General features: G+C 46.0%; 1 protein-coding gene across 2 annotated transcripts in view; it reads left to right on the top strand.

Moving 5' to 3' along the window:
* Positions 1-20136, top strand: part of LOC139919856 (poliovirus receptor homolog) — a 71074-nt gene extending 50938 nt beyond the window's left edge. Inside the window, exons 7-10 of one of the 2 annotated variants that reach the window (XM_078286950.1) lie at positions 17402-17537; positions 17664-17721; positions 18033-18116; positions 18339-20136. In XM_078286950.1, the coding sequence (XP_078143076.1) occupies positions 17402-17537; positions 17664-17721; positions 18033-18116; positions 18339-18542 (482 nt within the window). In that variant the 3' untranslated portion in view covers positions 18543-20136. Of the gene's footprint in view, positions 1-1264; positions 1279-17401; positions 17538-17663; positions 17722-18032; positions 18117-18338 lie in introns of those variants that run through there. The other variant, XR_013506886.1, reaches the window with a different exon arrangement.
* The last annotated feature ends 591 nt before the right edge of the window (positions 20137-20727 follow it).

The raw sequence follows: 20727 nt of genomic DNA, 5'->3' as shown, positions 1-20727 counted from the left end.
TGAAGTGTTTCTAAACACGATTTTTGATTGTCACACACTTAAACACCTGCGTGATCTTCCCCTCTCTACAGTAATAACTAGTTTATCTCAGGTTCAGACTTCTGATCCTGACCAGCCTTCCTTCAACAGGCACAGCGAGAGAAACGTTAACGGTGCGAGAATTATACCCCGTTTATTGTGTGTAATAGCTGGAACTTCCTTGTTGTACACAAACAAAAGCATAGAAACTGCAAAATGGATGGCACAGAGCATTCACTGGGCGCGTGAACGCATGCCTCACATTTTGATTAATTTTTGTTCCGGTACATTTCAGTTTTCCTAAGTCATTGCCCTCGCAAACGACCATCATTCCCGCAAGATTCAGACGAACAAAACTCCTCTCACCGTCTCCTCTCATGTCCCCGGTCTGTTTGATTGTATTGTCTTTGTGTTGAGCTTTACAGGCTCTCTCTCTGGGAGTCTCCGCTCAGTGTATCATCATATGGCTCCCAGTGTCGTGCCAAGTTATTTATCTGTGTATTACACAGACTGTCCAGGTACTCTTCCCCGGTCGTTTATCCTCCATAGGCTCGCACTGTCCTGATATATGGAGCTGTTACATTTCTATATCGCAACAGTCTGCCTGCATAGCAAACACAGTCGCATACTGTCTAGCCTCTGGTTCGTCATGCTATGTGTCTGAGTGTGTTATAAGGCAAGAGTGTGTGTGTGTGTGTGTGTGTGTGTGTGTGTGTGTGTGTGTGGTGGGTTTGGTTTTCCCTGGCCATTTATCCTGTTTTAAGGCCCTTTGCTCTGCTGTCCTCTTCTTAATACCAGTTTTACTGTGGTGCTTCAGGGTTTTCTGTAGCCCAATTGCTATTCATTAGTGTGGATGGGTGGAAGAGATTGTGTGTCTTCTGCCGACTTTTATACCGGCTTTACAGTAATCGGTAAATGCGAATGTGCTGGTTTTTTTGTTTCCATGTAGGATGCTTGTATAATGTGACGTTTTTGTGGTACACGTTTATGTACATATGTGCCATGTTTATGTAGTTGGATGACCTCAGATGTCATTTTCATTCTGTATGTGTGTGTGAGCGTGCCTTTGTGTGTATTGTGCATGTTATATACTCATCTTTTTATGCAGTGTATGTGCTTATATTCAGTGTGCATGTTGGTGGTAGCCCGGTGTGTGTGTGTGTGTGTGTGTGTGTGTCTCCCCCCTCAGTGAGTAGGCAGCGTATTACTTGTCTTGGTGCAATGAGCCAGGCCTTATATTAGGCAGGTTGAGCTGCAGGGGGAATTTTGTAACACTTGACCTGTTTCACTGAGTCATTTGTGTGGATGGAGAGAGAGAGAGAGAGAGAGAGAGATAGAGAGAGAAGGAGAGAGTGAGAGGGAGCGAGCAAGCGAGGGAGGGGAAGGGAGGGGAGGGCATACAAGTGGTTAGGGGTTATTGGGGAGGGGTGAGTGACAATGAGAAGTGATGGAGAGAAAGAGAGCGAGCTAGCGAGGGAGGGAGGGAGGAGGGAGAGGAAGAAGAGAGCGAGAGAACAACAGCTGGGGGAGCCGGAGGGAGGAGAGACGAGATGAGATGACAGTGCCTTCATATTTCTCTCTCTCTCTCTCTCTCTCTCTCTCTCTCTCTCTCTCTCTCTCTCTCTCTCTCTCTCTCTCTCTCTCTCTCTCTCTCTCTCTCTCTCTCTCTCTGGCTCCATCCCTCCATCCTTGTCCTTCATTCAGCAGCCTCTCAGGCAGGCCTGGCTGTGTCGCCCCACTCCTCATTACTCACCCCTTCAACCTTAAAGGTCACAAGCACAAAACCCAGCACTTTAAAATGCAAGAATATCCAACTTCTTTATATAACTGTTGCTGCCTGTTACTCCTGGAGTGTGTGTGTGTGTTTGTGTTCCCTCGTTTTTGGATTTCGTGTGTGTCTGCCTGGGTGGTTGAAAGTACTTGGATGTCTGCTCTCCCCATACATATTAATAGTGTAGTTCTTCACTTGGGGATCTCCGCTGGTGGTAGCCCGCCTCCGAGGAAGACTTCAGGCCGTATCTCTCTCCTCCTGTGGACACTTTTTCTTCCTCTATCCTGTCTTCCCTTCTGTCCCCACATTCCCTTTTTTTTTGTTTTGTTTTTGTTCTTACTCCTCCGCCTCCTCATGTCCCTGTCTGTCTGTCCCTTTGGGCCTCTTAGTGAGGGAAAAAAAACATCGGTAAGGACAATGGAAGACGAACTGGAAAATGTTAATACTTAAATTATGTGTTAGGGCTGTGCCATTATTTCTCTTGTTCCTCTGCCGCCCTCGTGCGTGTGTGTGTGTGTGTGTGTGTGTGTGTGTGTGTGTGTGTGTGTGTGTGTGTAAAAAAAAAAAAAAAGTGAACAAAAATACAAAAAAAAGAAAAATCGTTTCCCCTCGTCTCTCCCCCTCCTTCTTCAGATCTGCTTTCATTACCCTCCTTGTCCCCCTCTCCGCCTTGTCGCCCAGTGTGGCACCCCTGCCACAACAGCGCAGTGTACAGTAGTAGCCTTTCGGTGCTGGTGTGACGGCCCGGGCGGCGGCTGCTGGCTGCCAGCACGTCCTCCGGTGATACGAGCCCCGCCGTCGGCCGCAACAGAGCCTGGTGTTTGGTGACATTTAGCATTTTACCGCAAAAATTATTCATCAATGTTGACATTCAGCCTTATGCATAATATTCATGATGCATCCAGCAGTTCTGTAGGCGGTGCGGGGAGAGCGGCGAGGAGTATGTCACAGCTAAGGCATGGACACACACACACACATACACACCCAACCTTCCCACACACAAACAAGTGACCCACTCACACACACACAGTATACAGTGGTTATACTGTATACACACATGTCCCAATAAAAAACGTACATCCTCACGCACCCTCGTGAACCTAGATCATAAAGCTTTATGAATACATCAGGAAGTCATGCATTTCACATTTCTTCCCATTCCTGCTCCTTCATTATGGATTCAGGAAGTCCAACACACACACAAACACACACACACACACACACACACACACACCTCTTCCCGCAGTACTCCACTTTATTCATTCTTTGCAGATTAATTCTGCGCCGACACTTTTTATGATCCCCAATTTATGTCAGCGAGCCAGACAGTCCTCCCCTTTCCACTGCCGCTCCTCTTATCTCCTCCGCCTCATGTCTCTGTCTTCCTCTACATGTTCACTCAACGAAACAATGGTACTTTCTAGTAAAGAGCGATGAGTTTGTCAGGTTTTACAAGAAGAGGAAGACAAATGGAAGGGAGTGAACGAGAGGATGTGAAGATAATAGGTTTCAGTGGTGATTAACATTCCGGAGTGACGCGTCAACGAAAGTCTGACCGTCCTTTTGTCTCCTCACTGACAGCCAAACAGGTTGGAGGTCTTGGGGCTGTTTCGTCTGTGGCACTGAGGGTAATAAGCAAACCATGTCTAATCTACATCTCGTGTGTGTGTGTGTGTGTGTGTGTGTGTGTGTGCGTCTGTTCACGTGCTTGTGTGTCTGTGTGTGCAGTGAGCGTGACGCATCCACCCATGCCTTCTTTTGAGATTAAACATGTGTTTACACAATGCAGTCGACGAGGCGGAGAGTGAGCTCTTATCCTCTCGGTCAGTGAGTCAGCCGGCTAGCGGACTAACCAGTCAGTCAGTCTGTCAGGTGGGGACACCAGGTTCCTGCCACACTGCTGTGACACACCTGTCACCGGCTGGAGCGGGAGGGGCCGAGTCCGCACAAGGAAGTGTGTGTGTGTGTGTGTGTGTGTGTGTCTCAAGCAGGAAATGGTGTTAGGCAAGCCACTGATGCATTATAATGAAAATGACATAATTCTTGCTGAGTGAATACTGTTGATATAGGTTTTACTGAAGTGGAGTTAAGTGTTTGCACAGTGCAGTGCAGTCTGAACCTATCATTTACTCCTGTGAAAAGCATGGCAGTGAAAAACATGAAATTCATACATTACTTGCATGTATGGTATGCGGTTCGGTGGAAGCTTTTGTCCAAAGCTCCTTGAGTGTTTACATTTTTAGCATAGATGGCCCCAATGTGAATCAAACCTCTAAACCTGGCATTGCTAGTGCCATGCTCTACACTTTGAGCTAAACAGGAGCTATATACAACTCTGCGTTTTGGCTTTATCATCAATAATCACTTCACTTGGCATGCTGCATGGATAGATGCCCCAAATGCCCAGCTAGGTAGTCTGGAAGCTACTTGTGGATTCAGATGTTGGATCAGTTGATTCCTCTCAGACCCTGACTTTGATCCTAATGCCTCAGAATGAAAATCTCCCTTCAGATCAGAATGTACATCCGACTTTTCCCCGCCGTTCCGCTGGGCTTTGCGTGCATCCAGGCACAGTCAGGTGTGCTTTGAAAGCTGAGCGGAGCAGACAGGTTTTTGAGCTAAGTTAAGCCAGGGATTATGGAGAAATTTACTGCCCATCTAGGTGTGTGTAATAGTATCTATTTTTGACTCTGCCTTCAGAGAGAATTGCCTGGTTTCCCTCAGAAAGGCATCAAAACCCCTTGCATCATCCCCGCACCATCCGGCTTTCACTTGCTCTTTCACACAGGTACTTTTGTAATTCAGACATACTCACATTCACAGAGACACTGTGTGTGTGTTCTCTGTGTTTGTGTGCATTTTCGTGTGTGTATATGTTGCTTGCGCATGTGTGGTGTGTGTGTGCATGCACGTGCCTGTGTTGGATGCATGTGTGTGTGTGTGTGTTCCCTCTCTTCTTCCGTGCCTAACTGGCTCTGACACATCTGTGGCTTTTCCAGGAGAATCAGGGCCGGTGCCAAACTGCCAAGAAATCAATGCAACAGACTCTCCTCTCCTCCTTTCCCCTTTCTCTCTCTCTCCCCCCTTCCCTCTCCCTGTTTCTCAGTCTGTCTTTCTTTTCTCTCTCCCCTCTCCCTCTTTCTCTCTCTCTCTCTCTCTGTCTCTGTCTCTTCCTTCTCCTTTTTTCTCCCCCTGTCTTGCTCGGAGCCCTTATTAAAAATGGAGTGTGTGTGTGCTGCATATTTAAAGTGGTCATGGATGGATTTAAACGGCTGATGGTATTTAGTGTCTCCTCAGGGAGCTGCTATGAGCCCTTAAGCTGACTCCTCTGACTGGAGCCTGACTGACTGGTGAGCACACACTAAACCTCTAATAATGACTTGTGTACACACAGGCAGCCCAGCGCACACGCACACACACACACACACACACACACAGGCAGGCGCGCACGCACGCATACACATCCCCTCTCTCATTATAGCACACACTGCTTAGTTATGACAAGGACGCTGTTCACGTCCGTTAGGCATGGAATGGATGCAGTGTGACGTGCAATAGTTTGTGTGTGTGTGTGTGTGTGTGTGTGTGTGTGTGTGTGTGTGTGTGTGTGTATATATATAGATATATACGCACATCGGTCAATAACTCATTTATTTGGCTGCTTTGATGTGGCAGTGTCTAAATCTTTAACTGTAAATGTGAAAGGGACTAGTGTGTGTGTGCAGGCGTATCTGAGTGTGTGTATGAGGGTGTGCGTGTGTGTGTGTGTGTTTTTGACTAGAATCAGGGTAACTGTCACACTGAGCCCCTTCAGAGCGAGCAGCAAGTGTTTGTGTCATGTTGTCTTTCATGCCGGCCTGGATTTGGGCTCCAATCTGCTCCCAAGTGTCCTTCACTGAAACGCTATTGATTACCCCACACACACTCTCGTAACCATTGCACATAAATACTGCTGCTACGAAACACACACACACAAACACACACACTCATAAACAGACGCACACACACACAGAAGGGAAGGCAAGTGCATCAGAGCGGGCAAAGATGAGAGGTGGAGGACATTGAGGAGTTTGATCACATCTGAATATTCAGATGAATAGCGCATAAAAGATCATTTCCAATATCCAACCTGCGCCTAGAGCCATTTTTGGGGAGGAACAATGAGATGAGTGGCTCTGTTTTCCCCGCGTTCACTACAAGGCGGAGGATGAGAAATGTAGATTTATTCATTATTGATGCTGCCAGGGTTTTTTACGGGGGTTATTTGGCATAATGCTATTTGATGCATGTTCAGCCGTTTGACATCTTTCATCCGTGACGTGCGAGGGTTAAAGCGCGCGTGTGCACAAACGTGAATATTTGCATCCATGTGCATACGTTAGCAGCATGTAGGCTGACCTGTTTGCATGTTGATGTCCATGTGCGTTTGTGTTTCTCTGATTGCGCATGACTTCGAAACATATGTATGTGCATGCCAGTGTGTATATTTAGAGTTGTGCGTCTATATTTGCACCATGATGTAGCATATTGCTCACAGTACTATACAGCAGACACTATGTGCTACATGCGCAGCAGATGGAGAAATGAAAAACCTACACAGTTCTAGTTCCTACTGTGTATTTTCCCACACGTCTATATACCATTGTGCAGATTTGGTGTGTGTGTGCATGTGTAGTGAATTGTGCACATACACTTTGTGCCAGGATGTGTGTTGTTTCCATTTTACCAGTGCATAAATCAGCAACACACTAAACCAAACAGGCCATCAACCACATTTAAACGATAATGAAACCATTCTTTATTCACATGCAGATAAATTGAACTCTTGGAGTGCTTTCTCCTCCGCCTCTCCCCATCTCTCGTCCCTGCTGCACTCCTTTGTTTATGTGTCCAACCGCTCCCAGTGGCAATGCATAACAGAATGGCAATGGAGGAAATGTCTTCCTTAATGAGTGTTTGAATCCGAGTTCGGCGAGAGCTTAGTCCGGGGTGTCTCGACAGCTCACATTGTTGCGGTTTCTCTCCAGGGGCAGGGGATGAAGAGGGAAGAGAATGAATCTGGAGAGCGCACAGGGCCATTATGGCTCCGTGTGTCGTTAATCAGTAGCTGATGAGACGCGGTCAGCGGGAGAGACGGGGCCTATTACCGCTATGGTGCTCTCAGGACTCCATGTGAGGCTCTTTCAGGCTGCTCACTCTCTGGCTAACTGTACAGCAGGTACAAACAGAGCAAACAAATGCTCAAAAGCTGGAAATCATTATCTTACCAAAAAATCAAAACAATTTCTGCACGGGGGATCATTAAAGTTTCATCTTAGCTCTTATCAAACCAAAGGAGTAGGCCATTGTTAACTTTTGAGCCACCCGTACTTTTTCTCTTCTCTTATTCCGTCTTTCTACCTCTGCCTCCCTCCTACACATCCTCGCCTCCCTCCAGCCTATATCTCCTATTCTCTCAGTTCTCTATGTTCTTTCCTATACTCTCTCTCTCCTCTCTCTTCCTTCCCCTCTACATCTCTGCCTCTTCCTCTGTGTGTTGTTTCCTTTCTGGCAGTGTGTGTGTGAGGAACTTGGTGGGAGAGCGACATGAACAGCGCTCGCATGTGAGACGGCAAGAGTTGAGAGAAATTGACTCTCCATGCTTTAGAAAAATAGGCAAGAGAGGGAGGGAAAGGAGAGGCAGCCAAGTCCTACACACATTTTTTTTTTATTTTCTTCACTTGTTCCCTACTGATAATAATCTAACATGTTTGCACAGCAGGCTGCTGAAGAGATTGCACTACATGGAGGCTATTACAGTATAGTGCCCTGGCTGCGGAGGAGAACTGGGTTTGAGGTTGTATGTGTGGCTGAGTGGTGGGTAATGAGGTGAGTGTCCCTTCTAGCCAGAGGTTAGCAGTGGTTAGGAGGGCAGGTAAACATACCAGCTGCTCCTGACTGCATGGCCTCAAGGCCGCAGTGACACTGGTGGGGGAAGGGAGAGAGCAGGGGGGAGGGAGGGAGGGATGAGGAGAGTGGAATAAGCAGGACGACAAGATGGATGGACAGCCTAAAGCCATTGGGGTGTAAAACACGTGTTTAGGCTTTCTCAGTTTGCAGCATTTAACTTACAGTACTCACCAGGGTTGGGTAGGTTTCTGTAAAAATGTATTCCATTACAGTTACTGTAGTTACCTCATCAAAATTGTATTCAGTAGCATAATCCAAGGGATTACCCAAACTCAGTAATGCATTGATTACTTTTAGTTACTTTCAGATTAATTTGCCATATTTGAGGTTTGAAGGTACTGGTACAGTAGAGAAAAAGTGGAAAAACGACAAAATTCACAATGTATGTTCAGATTACGCACACATTTTCTTCTCTTCCACATTATATGAAGACATAGAACACCTGTCTGTCACTATTTAATGGGCCTTCTGAGTTTCTCACTATCATATTGAAAGTATTCCCAGAAGCAATCCTCTAATTTATTATTAAGTATCTGCAATCAGAATACATTTTTTAGATAACATAACAGAATACAGTTAATTTTTTTTTGTATTTAGAATACATTAACGCTGTATTCCATTACTACTCAACCCTGGTACTTACACAGTACAGAGTTCAGTACAGTCATACACACAATGTATTAAATGTGCAACATGTTGCATTTTAAAATGAATAAATTATAACCACTTTAATGCAACAGGAAGCAATGGGATTTGTGGGAAATGTGATCTTAATTTTGAGATACTCTAGCACTAACATGAGATGGAGGCTACCAATTTTTTCGACCATCCGTCTCATTTGTTTCCAGTAACTATACCAAAGTGCCATGATTAATTTAACAATGATAAATTGATGTTTAAAAATGCTGCACATTGCACCGTTTCATCCACTGGCATGGATACAGATCCAGTCTGACCTGTGCATAGCGAGTAGTTGTTACTCTTTTAAAGCATAATGTTTGCTGAGTTTATCTTGTTTATCTTCTGCTCACTCTTGGCCAGTCTACCTGCCAGCCCCTAACCCTCCAAGTGTGTGTGTGTGTGTTTGTGTGTGTGTGTGTCAGAGAGAGAGAGAGAGAGAGAGAGAGCGCTTGTAGTACACCAGATCATTCATGTCCTGAGTGGACAGCTACATTTGGCTAATGCAGCCCTGTTTTCTCTGCTGGCTGCAGCGAGCAACCTCAGTGCCAGTGTAAAGTGGACTGTAAATATTGACAGGGAGACAGCAAGAGGCGAACAGCGACCTTGTCAGAGAGAGGGGAAGAGAGGGAGATGGAGGGAGGGAATGATGGAAGCATGGAGAGAGGGGAAAGAGATGAGAGGCTGAGATGGAGAGAGAGAGAGAGGGAGAGAGAGAGTTCTAGTCTTCTCCCAAGGCAACTGACTGTGCTTTAATGCGCTATGGCAGGGAGCACACTGTCTCCCCAGAGAGAGAGAGAAGGAGAACAGCGTCACACACACACACACACACACACACACACACCATACAGAGTTTCCAAATTACCAACACACAGCTTTTTAAAATGTCAAAATTCACTCTCTCTCACACGTGCACACACACACACACACACACACACACACACACACACACATGCACACACAGTATGTACACCCAGGCACAGTGTCAGTGACATGAATTTAATCCTCAGACAGTTGAAATGCATGGGGTTGAGCTCTGGAATCACAGTAGATTAGAACTGACCAGCAGCGCTGATCTGCCCAAACCAAAAGCCCTGGCAACAGCAGGACACACACACACACACACACACACACACACACACACACACACACACACACACACACACACACACACACACACACACACACACACACACGTGGACCTGGATACTAGCAAAATTCAGTCAGTGTCCGCTTCAGTCTGTCCACAATGCCAGATTGGTAGTGTCTGTCCTTGTAGAACTGTTCCACTGATCCTGCTGTCCAAACAAGATCAATCAATCCCTGATCTGTTTTGTATTGAAATGATTTGTAATGGCATGTTGACCGTGCTTTGTACTAAATGACGGTGATGGGGATGTTGATTGTGATAGTGGGAGTAGCAGGTCTTCAAGTGCCATATAATTAATGTCAGAAGTAAGTTGCAGCACTCAAGCCTGTAGCACTTGGGCTGATTGTAAATAATTGAAGTGTGTATGTGGGTTCAGTGTGCGCTGTATAGGCCTGACAGGGTGCAGCTCATGTAAGTAGTATGAACCCTGTCAGTGCAGCCTTATTTTTCTCCTCCACCCACACCCTGCCTCCGCCCGTCGCTCACTAACTCCCAAAGTTAACTCCCACTAACTTCCTCTTCCACCTCTTCCTCCTCCTCTCGTTTCCTCACTCCATTCTGTGCAATTATGTATGTGGTTGGTTACTGGGTTACTGTATTACCAGGGCGGTAGGTGTGTGTGTGTGTGTATAGCGCGACTTCAATGAATAAGTTAATGGATGGATGGATGGCTGGGATAAAGTTGCCATGTTAAGCTCAGAATCTGAAGGCCAGGATTCCTCTCCTCTTTTCTCTGAGTGAGCAATGAGATTACATGCTCTGTTCTCTATCTTAATCTCTCTCACAGGCCATCAATTCATTCTGTCCTAATCTCATCTCCAGGCACTCCGCTGTGGCCGTGGTAGTCTTGTGTTTGCCATGGCAGTAGGTAGGCCTTTGTCTCTGTTGATGTTCACTGTGGAAGGCACCGGTCGCTCGATTTTCAGCAGCGACTGCTTCGTTTGTTTACATTCAAACTTGATTCTGCTGTGAGCAAATTGCATTGAGGGCAAACCGTCACTGAAATACATGAAATTTCCATCGACAGTTTCAAAACAACAAAGACTAACTTGCACAGATTAAAAGGGAATAATAAATCAAAAAAAAAAAAAAAAAGTTTGCCTGCCTTGTGTTCCTTCAAAGCCGTTAATGGTGATGATGTGATCAAAAGCTTTGGATTTATATATTTATTTAGACGTTTCTCCTTCATTGAATAACAGACACTGGAGAGTGACGGGAAAGATGTGTGAGAGGAAGAGAGGGGAGGATGACATGCATCAAAGTTGACAAACGGGCCAACGCCGCGACATCACGAACACATGGCTTTGGCCCGCTGAGCTAACAGGACGCCTCAAGCTTTTGATATTTTGGTCAACTGTCCCTTTTTAAAAAGTCAAGCTAACCCATTAGGAATGGATTTGATCATCAGCTACAGTAGGATTGTTTTGCCAGTGACCAGTGACCTGCTAATCTCTTAAGCCAAGACCAACCACTTGTATAGCTGAATCTTTTTCCAGTGGGTCTATAGGACTCTGGTAGGGATGAAAAATTCAGATTTTGGGGTTGACTTGTGTGCATTCAATTTAGTAAGGTCTCGTGTGTGTGTATGTGCGTGCGTGTGTGTATGCGGATTTGCACAAGAGGTCAGGGAGGGTAATAAAAACAGGCTTATCTCTACTCGTTACCCACAGGAGATAAGAGATGCAGAGGGAGACGCTGCAGATTTGCCCTGTCGTATTACCGGGCCAAACAAGCGAATCCCAAATTACAGCAGCGATGGAGCAGGATGACAGGAGAGAGGGATGATGCGAGTGAAGGAGGGATGGATGGAGGAAGAGGGGAGCGGGCAGAGATAAATGCAGCATAGCCCGGGCCGTACGAGGAAGCGGCGGATAGGCCAGCATGTTAACCTTAATCCCCCGCGGGGAGAGGCGTAAACACACAGGAAGAGAGTGGGAGAGAGAACAAGGGATTGGGAGAGAAAGAGAGGGATGTGAGATCTTTGTCTTCCTGTTCTCTCCTTCATCCCCTCACTGTGTGATCAGCCATTCGCAGGCAGCAGCCAGGAAATCCCTCAGTACTTATCTGGAGCCGGCCTCTTAATCACAGCCCTCATCTGACTGGGCTCTTCCTGCTGCCTCGCCCTCCTCCCTGTTTACCTCCTCCATTCTTCTCCCCTCACCTCCTCTCTCGACTCCTTTCTCCTCATCTCCTCTCTCGATTCCTCTCTCCGCACCTCCTCTCTCTACTCCTCTCTCCTCGACTCCTCTCTCGACTCCTTTCTCCTCATCTCCTCTCTCGACTCCTTTCTCCTCATCTCCTCTCTCGACTCCTCTCTCCTCACCTCCTCTCTCGACTCCTCTCTCGACTCCTCTCCTCACCTCCTCTCCATTCCTCTCCCCTCACCTCCTCTCTCGACTCCTTTCTCCTCATCTCCTCTCTCGACTCCTCTCTCCTCACCTCCTCTCTCGACTCCTCTCTCGACTCCTCTCCTCACCTCCTCTCCATTCCTCTCTCCTCACCTCCTCTCTCGACTCCTTTCTCCTCACCCCCTCTCTCCATTCCTCTCTCCTCACCTCCTCTCTCTACTCCTCTCTCCTCACCTCCTCTCTCGACTCCTCTCTCGACTCCTCTCCTCACCTCCTCTCCATTCCTCTCTCCTCACCTCCTCTCTCGACTCCTTTCTCCTCACCCCCTCTCTCCATTCCTCTCTCCGCACCTCCTCTCTTGATTCCTCTCTCCTCACCTCCTCTCCATTCCTCTCTCCTCACCTCCTCTCTCGATTCCTTTTTCCTCACCCCCTCTCTCCATTCCTCTCTCCGCACCTCCTCTCTCTACTCCTCTCTCCTCGACTCCTCTCTCGACTCCTTTCTCCTCGACTCCTCTCTCGACTCCTTTCTCCTCATCTCCTCTCTCGACTCCTTTCTCCTCACCTCCTCTCTCGACTCCTCTCTCGACTCCTCTCCTCACCTCCTCTCCATTCCTCTCTCCTCACCTCCTCTCTCGACTCCTTTCTCCTCACCCCCTCTCTCGATTCCTCTCTCCGCACCTCCTCTCTCTACTCCTCTCTCCTCGACTCCTCTCTCGACTCCTTTCTCCTCATCTCCTCTCTCGACTCCTTTCTCCTCATCTCCTCTCTCGACTCCTCTCTCCTCACCTCCTCTCTCGACTCCTCTCTCGACTCCTCTCCTCACCTCCTCTCCATTCCTCTCTCCGCACCTCCTCTCTCTACTCCTCTCTCCTCGACTCCTCTCTCAACTCCTTTCTCCTCATCTCCTCTCTCGATTCCTCTCTCCGCACCTCCTCTCTCTACTCCTCTCTCCTCGACTCCTCTCTCGACTCCTTTCTCCTCATCTCCTCTCTCTACTCCTTTCTCCTCATCTCCTCTCTCGACTCCTCTCTCCTCACCTCCTCTCTCGACTCCTCTCCTCACCTCCTCTCCATTCCTCTCTCCTCACCTCCTCTCTCGACTCCTTTCTCCTCACCCCCTCTCTCCATTCCTCTCTCCGCACCTCCTCTCTTGATTCCTCTCTCCTCACCTCCTCTCCATTCCTCTCTCCTCACCTCCTCTCTCGACTCCTTTCTCCTCACCCCCTCTCTCCATTCCTCTCTCCGCACCTCCTCTCTTGATTCCTCTCTCCTCACCTCCTCTCCATTCCTCTCTCCTCACCTCCTCTCTCCATTCCTTTCTCCTCACCCCCTCTCTCCATTCCTCTCTCCTCACCTCCTCTCTTGACTCCTCTCCCCTCACCTCTCTCGATTTCGCTTTCCTCGCCTCCTCTCTCGACTCCTCTCTCCATTCCTCTCTTCTCACCTCCTCTCTCGACTCCTCTCTCCTCACCTCCGCTCTCCAATCTTCTCCTCACCTCCTCTCTCCTTGACTCCACTCTCCTCCTCTCCTGTGTTCCTGACTCCTCTCGCCTGCTCTATCTTCAGCTTCTCTCCTCGACTCATCTCTCAACGAATCCTCTTTCCCTGACTCCTCTTTCCTTGACTACTCTCTCCTCATTTCGGCTTTCCTGTCAGTGACTCATGTGTATCAAGCTTTTAAGACCGCCGCTGATCCGGCTCCTGAATCTCTTCCTCCTCCAAGAGTATTTTCAGAAAGAGGTGAAGAGAATGGACGTCAAGTAACAGAGCAATTTTTTGAGCTAAAGCTTGAAATACTCTAGCCGCTGGCTGTAGAAGTGCGGCTGGATTCAGCTCTGCATCCTAAATCTCCAGAAATTCTAGTGGTATTTTCAACTCTAGTGCAGTATTTCAAGCTGAAGTGGGTCTACAGTCATTTCAGCCAGTTTCACCCGACCGTCCAGCCTCATCTCCTCTTCCCCTCTCCCTCCTTCTGCTCCTCCACTCCCACTCCATCCTTCCCTCCCTCCTCCCTCCTCCGTGCCCCATGGGAGAGTGGTAGTCTATGCTTGACTGGCTGGCCAGGCTGGGGTGAGCGATGGAGGGCTTACATGCAGGAAGGGATAGATATGTGTCTGATTGGATGGTCGCTGCATTGATCTGCCCAGAGGAGTGGAGCTGACCTTTAACTGAGTTTGAACTGTGGACCACATCCTCCTCATTCACTGTATAGGAAAACACTGTTTGGTTTAGTTTGCGATAGAACTGCTTCGGGGCATCTCTCCACTCAAATGAATTTAATGTTATTTCTGTGTGATGCATGTATGTATGTATGTATGTCTGTCTGTTTGTGCATGCGTGTGCTGTGTGTCTGGAAAGGAAAAGCTACAGGGCAAAGAGCACAGCACAGACCAGTGTGTTTGTGTAAATATGTCAGATTGAGTGACGGGGATATGGATACAGGATGCTCCTGCCAGCTGCTCCTGTATGCAGGGTTGTGCGTGCGTGCGTGCGTGCGTGTGTGTGTGTGTAAGTTTGCGTGTGTGTGTGTGGTATTAATGTACTCTGAATATGTGTGGGTGAGTTTGTGCCTGGCTGAATTCATAGAGCTCGTCCTTGGCAAAGGGCTGCAGCAGTTGGAACAGGCATGCCAGGCGCGTGCACACACACACACATTGTCCACACGCGCACACACACACACACAGGCTGCGTCTGGGAGATTTCATTAGAGCAAGACATGGTTGGTGTCCAGGGCCAACACAGAGGGCATGCTCCTCAGTCAAGTCATTCACGCAGACGCGCTGCACCTCAATCCTTAAAATTGGCTTCGTTTCCTGTGGTTTCCTCTCCTCTATCGGAGGTTATCTGAAAGGAAAGGACAGCTTCTACCTGAACCTGCTGAAGGAAAATGACATTGGTTCGATAATGACACTGGTAAGATAAGGCAGGCAAAAGGGGGGGACTCTATAGACTTTCAGGAAAATCCCCCAGAGGAAAAATGGAAGAAGGTGGTGTAGTGATAAACAGACACAGGATTGGAATGAGGAAACAGTAACAGAAACTCAACAGAAAAAGAAGGCAGCCACCGGGGTTTAGAAAGAAAAGTATCCTTTGGCTGTTTGCTGCTTTGTTTTTAAAGAGACACAGCACCACCATGTGGTAGGTAGCTTGTACTACACTCAAGTGATTCTATGTGCGTACCTGAGACACATTTAATGTCAAGAATCAGTTGCATCTGCAGATGGAAACGTAATGTAACTGATGCCTCCCTATATTACATAACCAGTCAGTCTGTTATGTTTCTATCTGAATGGTTTGTGATGTTTTGGAGTCCTGAAGCCGCCTCCAGCTTCTCGTTCCGATGCGAATCATATCTCCACCCCATTAAACTCCCACATGAAAAACACTCCCCTTGCAGAACCATTATGATTTTGAAAATGTCACAGTGAAAAGCTCTCCGATTCCTTCCAGAGAGACCCTGTAAAAACCTTAGTCAGAAATTATTTAGCATTATTCATTTTAGAGTTCAGATTTTTTATAGTTTTACTGCCCAGATTCTCTGTTTTATGGGGGAACTGAAACAAAGTGTGTTTTACAAGCTTGTGGGTAGACAATTTTAGGATTCAGACTGTTGCATCTGAACAGCTAATTGGCTTTCATTTCCTCTCGCCTGTTCCTCATCTCCTCTGCTGGCATAATACTCCCTTCTCCTCATATACAGTGGTGTCAGAAAGCATTCACACCCCTTTTGCACATTTTGTTGTGGTACAAAATTATTCAGAATACATTTTAATAAATTTGTATTCAACATTTTAGTGTTACATCTATCAAAAGTACTCAGTGTGGAAAAGTACTTACAAAGATAGATATCCTAATGGACATCATATGTTGTTTTTTACAGCGGAAAAATTAAACCCTATGGATTTTTATATACAGTATGTCTTTCTAACAAAGCTGACAGCGGTTCCTAAAGCACTGGGAGAGTACATAAAAGAAAAGGATGATTTATATTTCATTTGAGTCCTTGGGCATTTTATTGCCAGTCATAAATAAAACACATATCCTACACAATGTATGAGTATCTCTTCAGGACCAGAAAACTATTGAGATGCAATGAAGCGACCATATGTTGGTTTTGTTTGCAAGATGTGTACAATAGTTTGGTTCAACAAGTTTTTAACTAGGGAAAAAAAAACATGGAAAAACTTTGTTACAGGCTACAGAATAAGTCATACCAACATAATTAACCCAGCTCATCCTTACACATAGAGAGCAAATATTTTTTCAAACAAGGTTTATATTCATCATATCGGTAAAGAAAAAAATTCTAGAGGAACTTGGGAACCTTTTGTTTCCACTTTAATGAGATGGAGAGCTTAATGGTCATCGCCGTGACTCAGCGGGCTGAGGCACACACACTGTGTGCTTGTGATATCGCAGGTTCAAATCCGGCTCACAGCTTTTTGTTCTGTCTGATTCACTTTCCTGCTCCCATCTTTCCTTTCATTGTCCACTGTGTTCTGTCAAGTAAAACAAAGATGCTAAGTGTGTTTATCCAGTGCATTGAATAGATGTCACACAGAAGATGTCAAATACATGCCTTTGTGAATCATTTAGCACAATGGAAAGAGAGTGTCCAGGGTCAGTGGTGAGAGATGATATGGTGGGTTGTACTGAATAGCAGGGAAAGGGACGATCATTAGGACGCCTTTCTATGTATGAAGGAAAGAAGACTATTTTAGGAGATATTCAAAGTAGTGTATTGTTAGGGGAGAGTTGTAATTAGAGGACTAACAACATTCAATCATGACCCATCCAATTACCAGGACAGGGGTTTGTTCTCGTCGAATGAGCTTCAGATCGTCTCTGCCCTTTACCACCCCCTCATTAGCATAATCCCCTGGGAATAGGAGAGGATAATGAGCCGGGTTGCACCTTCAGTAAACACACTGTGTGTGTGTAAGTTTGTGTGTGTGTGTGTGTGTGTGTGTGTGTGTGTGTGTGTGTTGGTTCATGCTCAGTGTGGTCATGGTTCATTAGTGGGACCTGTCTGATTCCTCTGTTTCCTCTTAATAACCCATGTGAGTCGAAACCCTAATCAAGACCCTTCCCTTCCTCAACTCCACACACACTCACACATACACACAGTCTCACACATGTACGCACGCACGCACACACACACACACACGTATGCACACATACATAGACACACACACTCATTGCCGAGTCTCTTTTTTCATTATTAGGCCTCACTTATTCATGAATATTACATTGTGGAGCAACTTCAGTTCTCTTATGTGACTTACAGTCTTGTAGTATGTGACTCATATTCATATGTACATTATAGTGAAATATGCAAAGCTATATAATGGAAATGAATTCAACAATGGCCTTGCAGCTCCAACACTGCTGCTTTAAACATGGCATCTACATCTTTTTTTCTGGTCTTGTCTCACATTGCTGTCTCTGCTCCTTCTCTCTCTTTCCTCTTGTTCTTCCTTTCCCAGGCAACCGTCTTCCGGAGAAAGGTCCCACTACAGGCAGTATCATCGGGGCCATCATCGGGGTCATTATACTCTTGGCCATCATTGGAACAGCCATAGCCATGTACCGCAAACACCGCAACAACAACCTGAACGCAGAGTGAGTATCTGTGTGTGACTGAATGCTCCAGTTTCATCCATTATTTCAAATTCTGTTTTTTTTCTGTGTTTCTCTGTCCTCCCACTGTAAACCTGACATAACAACTGCATCCCTTTTGTCTCTCAGTGATCCACCCAAGTACAAGCCCCCTCCTCCCAAGAAGACCAACACCTCCACTGACAGGGTGAGTCAACAGCGCTAATGTTGGAAAGACAATCATGTTTGTTTGTCAAAAGTCTGCAGTACTGAGACAACTGTGAGCGAGCCCATCCGATTTAATGATGCTCTCTGAAATATGTTGATCTATGTCTATGTCTAGCTAAAACATGCTATTGTGTGTCTTGGGCTTTGTTCTGCTTCCTTGTGTTTTGTCTTGCATCATTCTGTTCTACGATTGATTGTTGATTACTTCGATCTAGTTAGGCCCATTCTCTGTGATAAAGGACTAAATAAATAAATGACCTGGAACTTGAACTTGACCGCTGTGTGTTTCAGCTGAACACAAGTCGTGACCCAGTGTCTGAGGACAGACCTCTGCAGAGCCAGTACTACGCTACCCAGAATGCCGAGCCAGTCACGGTAAGGACACAGCCATGTTGGTTATAACTACAGAGGTGGTACATAGCAAGATAGCTTTAACTTGGATGTACATTATTCATTATTTGAAAAATTCTAAGTAATGTTAATGAAAGATAAATAGGTTGCAAATAACTGAATCGTTTGTCATTCATTCCTAATGTAATCATTTTGTGACTACAACAACTATTAACATGCATGTCCTTTATGGGTTATTGTTGACAGGACCTGGATACTTACCATGAAGATGAAGCCTATGAGCAGGAGGACAGGGAGCACTACTACTCTGCTGCCCCCTCTGGCTGGGATGACCCAGGACACAATGAGGTCCCGCCTCCCTATGTGTACTCAGACAATGAGCTCCAGGACCAGCGGGGCTCCAATGTCAACCGTGGAGACAGCTTTGTGTCTCCTGCCATGTTTGTGTGAGGGTGCGCTCATGTGAACTGTGTCGCTTATGTCTGCATGTGTGTATGTGTACGTATGTGTGGGTGAGCATTTCTGCAGGCTTGAATGAGACAGACTTGACTTTAGCTCTGTGATGGGAAAGGGTCCTGACTTGAATGTGGACATTTGTTGCACGGTTCGAAATCTTCAAATCTGTGTCTCAGAGATTGAGAGCTGTGTGTTGCCTTTTTGTTTTAGACTGTTCATCCCAGACGATGGATGAGATCAGGCCATAATAGTCTTTGCTATAAAATCAGTTGCTTTGATTCCATGTTGCTCTCTTGAGAACCTAAACATCAAAACCCTGATCCTCAAGAGCCAGCAAAACAAAAACCGTTACTACTGTATGTACATCTGCCACTTTAAAGGAATATGTTGAAATGTACTTTTTGAATTGTAGACGCAATGTTGATTTAAATGCCTGTTGAATGTTATACATTATAGCAAAGACATGAACATTTTTTGACGTACACTGATTGATACATTGCAAGAGCCTGAAACAGATGAGTGTTCCTATTCTGGCAAGAACACTGAACTGCACTGCGTTACTGAAAATGGTGACATGGTTTGGTTAGCTCAAGCACAATGTGTGGGTATCGCATGTTACCTCAGTCTTGTTGTATCTGTCTGTGCGGTTGGTTTCTGAATTCGGTTGGCATGGAGTCGCTGTAAAGCAGGCTCCCTGTGGAGAAGCTGTTAGCTGCAGTTAATCAGCCGGCCCCCGACACGGGACTCACAGACCATGACGACGCCAGAGTGTAGACTGTAGCAGTGAGGGTGATGCTGCTCCTGCTGGGGCAACACTGTGTGTGCGTTGATCTCAGAAAGCGTCTGGTTCTTTGATGATTCCTCGGGCTCTGGCCTCTGCCTCACTCATCAAAACTCAATGACAGAGGAAGGACGATGCTCAGATTGAAGGAAACCGAAAACTAAATAAAAGGTAGCGAGCGGTCTGATTTGGATAACCTGGCCTGTACGTACCTTTTTGTTTTATTTTTAAGCCATATTAGAAGAGCACTCAGTTGCCCAAATAAAAATGAATAGCTACAGTGCTGTATTTTCTGAAAGAAAGGGAATATCTGTTACCTTGAAAAACTGAAAACTTTTGTGCCTGATTGCTTTTTTATGTTATTCCGCTGATACTGGCATGCTCAGATGGATTATGTTAAACCTGGATTACGTCCATGAAATCTGTTGCCATTCATCTCCAATGGAGGATTAACCACTTCTTTATGGAGTTGAAACAGGGTTGACACAGAGCCTGCTAGTGTGCTGATATGTTCATCCATTATCAGGGTCAAGGGTTACACAGGTCATTGATATCAAAGCTAATATTCCTACTGCATGTAAATCACTCCATCGTTAACCCAAAGGTATCTTTCTGCATGTTTTTGCCAACCAGGGTGTGTATTTTATCAATCAAATTACCTTATGAGAACAGTGGTTTTGTTTTGTTTTCCTGTATTAAATAATGTTGTTGGATTTTAATCTTATTTTACGATTCATGTATTGAATTTTTGAAGTCTTCTTGATGTACCACTGACAACTGTTGATTCAATAAACTTTCAAACTGTGATTCCTGGTTAAGTCAATTTCCTGGAGTTTGAGCTTCATTCAGTGCAACTGCAGATGTTTTTTTTTTCCACCTCACTTGCAACTCCACCTTTTTACCATGTGATAGCAGTGTGGGCTGAGAATGCAGGAGGCTAGCACACCTGATACAGTTACAGCTTTGTCTAGGGCCTGCTAATGCATCTGTTTGAGTCTAATTCAGGAGCTTGGTGAACACAGCATATTGGTTAATTTTTGTTATGAGCTAATATTCACACTACATATAATATTTATCACCAAAAGATAATAATGAAGGGTGAAAGCAGAACATTGCACAGGCGGACTGCAGTTGCAGTATCTACAGATGTCCATATGAGGGCTCTGGACTCTCAGGGCTGAAAATGCACGAGGCTTTAGCTCACCTGATACAGTGGCAGCCAGCCGCTCTTCCTCTCCTTCCTCTCCTCTCCTCTGACTCATCTCTTTCTATCTTAAGCTGCATATCCTCCAATCCCATACTCTGGGACCATGAAAAGTCTATAGACGCATTAATAGGACACTTTTTTTTATCCATATGAATCACCTGCATTACCCAGGCTGCATTGAAGGAGCAAAA

The sequence above is a fragment of the Centroberyx gerrardi genome, chromosome 12 (assembly GCF_048128805.1).
Source record: "Centroberyx gerrardi isolate f3 chromosome 12, fCenGer3.hap1.cur.20231027, whole genome shotgun sequence".
Classification (NCBI taxonomy): Eukaryota; Metazoa; Chordata; class Actinopteri; order Beryciformes; family Berycidae; genus Centroberyx; species Centroberyx gerrardi.
The sequence above is the reverse complement of the archived record's forward strand: the minus strand, read 5'-3'. Positions and strand labels throughout refer to the sequence as shown.